Source organism: Vanacampus margaritifer, chromosome 18, assembly GCF_051991255.1.
Source record: "Vanacampus margaritifer isolate UIUO_Vmar chromosome 18, RoL_Vmar_1.0, whole genome shotgun sequence".
Classification (NCBI taxonomy): Eukaryota; Metazoa; Chordata; class Actinopteri; order Syngnathiformes; family Syngnathidae; genus Vanacampus; species Vanacampus margaritifer.
This window is the reverse complement of record NC_135449.1, coordinates 15,008,107-15,013,106: the sequence shown is the minus strand read 5'-3', so window position 1 is coordinate 15,013,106 and position 5,000 is coordinate 15,008,107. Positions and strand designations below refer to the sequence as shown.

Sequence of the window (5,000 nt, the reverse complement as noted above, 5' to 3'; positions counted from 1 at the left end):
TATGTCATTCAAATCATACAAAATCTTAAAACGAAATACAAAATAAAACCATCCGTTCTCCAGAAAAAGAGTCTACTCAAGTGTTTGGTGCCAATATTGCAAATTTACAGGCAACATACTCATGCTGCCTGCGGATCTCCTCGATGTCTGCATTTTCTGCGTTGCTGTTGGCCTTACGAGCCTTGTCCAGCTCTTTCTCCAGCTCGTTCCGGTGAGCATTTTTCATTGCTTCAATTGCTGAGATCAACACAAAAGTCTTATTTTACTACAAATTCGGCAAGATGAGGGACAACGGTGACATGACTTTCTTCCACTGCTTTATATTTTCATGATTTACCAGAAATGGTGGCCGCAGTTTCCTCTGCCAGCAGTCTTTCTTTTTCCTCCTGCAGGTTCTCTAGCTCTCTCTGGTGTTTCCTCTGGAGCTCATCGATCACCTTCTGATGAGACTCTTCCATTGCTGCAAAGCCCCTCTCACAAGTTGCCTGTGGCAGGACAACACAGGGTTAGTGAGTGGGTGAGTACGGCTCAGCTCTCAACGGACCAACAGGCTCTCTGGATCATATGAGCTGAGCAGGAAAAACCTCTCGGCACACAAGGACCCAGACAGATGGCCCATTTATTAGCCGGCAAGGAACTTGCAAGCTACTGCGTGTTAGCCATGAGCAAGTTGAGCCTGTGTGAGCACAAAAGGGTTAAGAGGAATGACAGGATACACAATGAAGGTACAATGAAGAAATGCATAAGATATGATTGAAAAAGGGTTTAACAAAGTGTATGCTGTCATTTGTGTACCAACAAATATGTAAGAGTGTAGTTTTGCTTATGAGCCACTATTTTTTGATCGTTAAACCTCATTCACACACTGACAAGCAGTGCACAGCAGTCATTCGCAGTGCAAGTTTCTACAAGCCCAACCAAACACATGGAGTGCTTCCGTTCCTCTATTCACCGGCGCTAATCTTTGAGCTCAGTCGATGGCTGCACATCAGCCCGTGTCCATTCTGCATGCCTCAATCCAACTACAGCCAGAGAGGGGAAACAGTGGCCTAGTCTGTTTTTATAGGGATAAAATCTCCTGAGAGCTCAGCTCCAGGAACCCACTGTGAGAAGCTGAAAATCCTCCCCAAGAGCAAATGTAAACTTCCTGCTCTGACATCAGACCAAGCATACGCTTTATTTAGAACCATGTCAAGACTCTGTATCGCCTAAGTAAATATATTCTCGGTCATGGCGTGGGCATGAACTTACAATTCAGACAATTTAGAGCATTCGAGTTGGACAAGTTATAAATGGACTAACTTCAACCCCAACACAAACTTTAATCTAACCAAATCCTAATTATAACCATAAAAATACTGTTGCAAAAATGTACCAAATAAGCAAAGACCACCTTCAGTACTATTAACACAGCACATGTAGTTACATGGTATAGAAGAAAAAACAACAACAACAAATTTATTCAACTTGCTTCAGAAAATGCCTTAACACATTTGAGTATTTTATCAGCATCCAAACTAAATTGGTTATCTATTGGGAACCAGTGACGTGCGGTCAGGATAGGCAAGGTAGGCACTGCCTACCCCAGACTGAAATGAAAGTTGAAACCACTTTTTCTACGTATTTTATTTATTCATTTCAGAAAGCCTACACTACCCTATAGCTTTAAAAGTGACAACATTTGGTGATTTTCATACCTCAATTAAAAATGACTCATTACTTCGTCTGGCCTGCAGGCAAAAATGCTGCAAAAATTATCCTCCTGAAGGCACACCACTACTGTGCTTTTCCCAGCCCGTCAGTTACCCAGTAGAAAAGTCTGTTACGCAAATAGGCAGATCGCCACGCAGCCTTTTTACGTCGCTGTATTATTCCTATGCGAACGTATATTCGCACAGTGCATTCGTTAACTCAAAACACACTTAGTGCACAGCAAAGCGGTAAGATGACACCACTCTGGAGAATATAAAACTATTTTCAAACACCTTCTTTTGAAGGGTGGGAGACCAACGCCTTAGCTAGGATCTTCAGCAAAGTAAGGGACAAAGAATTATTCGTACTTTTTACAAAGAATGGTGAAAAAGGAAAGATTGGCACTTTGGATGGTGTTTGGCATTGTTATTGCTAGCTTGATTTTGTGAGGAATTAGGCTGTTTTACAGGGAGATATTCACTTTATTACATTCTTTCCGGGCGGCCGGGCGGGTTTGCACTGCAACGTTTACTGTGGCTGGCAGACTGCGCACTGGCTGACGGTGACCCAGAACTTTAGCTGATTGGCAAGTGTTGAGCTGCCGCACCGGAGGCGACGAGTACGAACCCCGATCGAAATAAAAAATAAAATAAAAATAAAGATTGCGGTGCACAAAATGTAACACTTCAAAAGAAAGTAATGTTTTTTTTGTTTTATTTTCTACCCATACACAGGAGGCATATGTTAAAATAGTTTGAATGTATGGAATCTTGTATCTGAGTATTAAGTATCTCGAGTGTCCTCTTTTCTTGGGAAATGAAAATATAGTCAACCTAGGATACATTGGACACTCGCCTGCCGACACACAAATATGTAATTGGTGTGTGTGTCTCAATTCGCGATTGCCTGCCTACCCAAACTGTACGTCACTGGTGGGAACTAATACAGAAATTCTAAAATTTGCAGAAATACTATGTTTAACTGTAGAGTAGTTGTGGTTTATAAATGAGAATCTAGTGATGAATGTTAAAAGAAGTATCTTGTTTTATATTTCTAATTTCTAAATATTTCATCTATTGTTGGCAAACTGTAAATTGCTAAATGTAAATTATAATTACATCCATTGTTTTGGGAACCACAAATGCATTACATTTTGAGCATGTTTATATCATATGACCTGACTCGATAATGACCTGACTTGATACTATAATGAAATAATGCCGTTGATTAGGATTAAGACATTAAAAGCACTAACTGTTAGATGGAATTAATGGGAAATATATCTAGACCAATAAAAGCCTAAAAAAGGTCCATGTTTGCTACCCTTAACACATAATATATTTGAGTGGACATTAAAAAAAAAAAAGCCTACACACCTCTGTTCAAATGCCAGGTTTATGTGATACAAAAAAAAGACAATTATAAATAATTTCTGCACTTCTTACACTATTAATGTCAGATATAACTCATACAACTAAATAACACCAAAAAAATAGTGAATAACTAAAATATTCATGTTGCAAAAGTGTGCACACCCTGTTATAACTGGGAATGTGGCTGTGTTCTGAATCCGTCCCAAGGTTGTGCACACTTTCATTTTCCCTATAAAAGTTTTCTTTTTTAACGAGTTGTGCATGGTATAGCTGTAGGCAAACCTGGTGTGAAAAGTTTTGAAAATTATATATATATAAAGCACTGGATTGATACACTGTCAAGGTAAAACAAGTTGTGAAATGATTTATCTTCTTTTTTTGTCATTTCAACAGGCGTGTGTAGAGTTTTTATATCCACCGTCAGCAAACTAATCTACCAATAGAATGGAAAACCATCTGTTTCATTCTATGTTGAGGAAGTGGAACTAATGACAGAATAAACTCAATAGGTGTCATACAATGTAGTTCATGCAACACAGACGGAAATTGGTTAATAGAAGAAAGAGCAAGTATAGGATGCATGGGGTTGGGAGGGGAGGGGGGGGGGCAGGTTTTGGGAGAGGTTCTGGGAATGCCACAAACGAACACAAGGCATCACAGATGGCGAACGGTAAGGACAACGAACGCTTCCACCTTTAAATTTTCCAGGTCTTTCTCGTATTTCAGCCGCAGAGTGGTTATCTCGCCCTGTTTTTCGCGGCGTCTCATCTCTTCGGTCACAACTGAGACTCGTGTCAGCAGCTCCTGGATGCACTCTTTGAGATGGGATGTCTGGACAAGGGTGGAATGTAACTGACCTTCCTCAGCTGCAGATGCCTTGTTTGGGTTTGAAGGAGCAATCATACTACTCAGCTCCTCCATTTCTTGGTCAAACCTCTCAATGAGGTTTATCCGTTCCAACTCGTGCTTCTTCTTGAGGTCCTCCATACAGTTTGTCAGTAAATCAATCTCTCTGGCATTCTCTTCGGAGCGGAGGCGCAGAGTTTCACTGGCTTCAGCGATTTCTTTCCTCAGTCTGTTAGCTTCCTGCTCATAGCTGTCTTTGACATCCCACAGCTCCTTCTCATACCTGGCTATCATGTCATGAGGTGTCATGTCACAGGTTTTATCAGATGGGTTAATTGACTCCCCTTCTATGTGGATGGAAATATCTGGCTCTGACATGATTTTTATAGATGCGTCATACAATTGACTATGGACATCTGACAGTTGGGTCTGCAGATCTTCAGTAACCTTCCTCAATTCTGGGCAGTTTGGACACTCAAACCCATGAACTTCAACTTTGGTCTGCTTTTTCCTAAGCTCTTTTTCATGCTGCACCTGCAGCCTAGTAATCACATATGACATACAAGCATCTTTAAGGGCATCAAACAGATACTCTGAAGTCTGCCTCTGTTTTGGACCAAATGTGAAGCTAGCTAGAGCTGAAGACAGAAAGTCGTCATCTTTGGCCATCTGAACCCTCAATGCAATTTTTGTCAAACAGTTTGCCTTTGCTTTTAATGTTTCGGTTAACCCTTTAAGAATAAAGCTGTTTGTTTCATTATCAAGCCAGCTATACATCAATGAAAAATCTGACTCGGCCATTCGGTCTCTCACAGCTTCTGCATCTGCATCAATCTGACTTAGCAAGAGCTTCAAAAACTCTTGAGCAGTCACTTGTGCCAAACTGCTACCACAGTCAAGAGTATTTGCTGCTGGTTTTATTTCTGTGGTGCTCAGAATCTGGCTTAAGAATTCTGCCTCTAAAATCAACCTCATGTCTTTCTGACTTACACCAAAAAGGGTTTCTTTTAGAGAACTATGGCATTTGTTTACACATAAAGTACTTTTTAAATTAATCAGCATTTTCTCTACATTAACGTCTATCTTTGA

At 40.5% G+C, this 5,000-nt stretch overlaps 1 protein-coding gene across 2 annotated transcripts in view; it reads right to left on the bottom strand.

Annotated features, from left to right (window-relative positions):
- Window positions 1-5,000, bottom strand: part of mprip (myosin phosphatase Rho interacting protein) — a 63,420-nt gene that overhangs the window by 18,301 nt on the left and 40,119 nt on the right. For both annotated transcript variants that reach the window (XM_077550403.1, XM_077550402.1), the window contains exons 16-18: window positions 3,759-5,000; window positions 338-485; window positions 120-237 (exon numbers count right to left, since the gene is read on the bottom strand). The exon at window positions 3,759-5,000 is cut by the window's right edge and continues 1,377 nt beyond it. In XM_077550403.1, coding sequence (XP_077406529.1) covers window positions 120-237; window positions 338-485; window positions 3,759-5,000 — 1,508 coding nt within the window. The remainder of the gene's footprint in view (window positions 1-119; window positions 238-337; window positions 486-3,758) is intronic.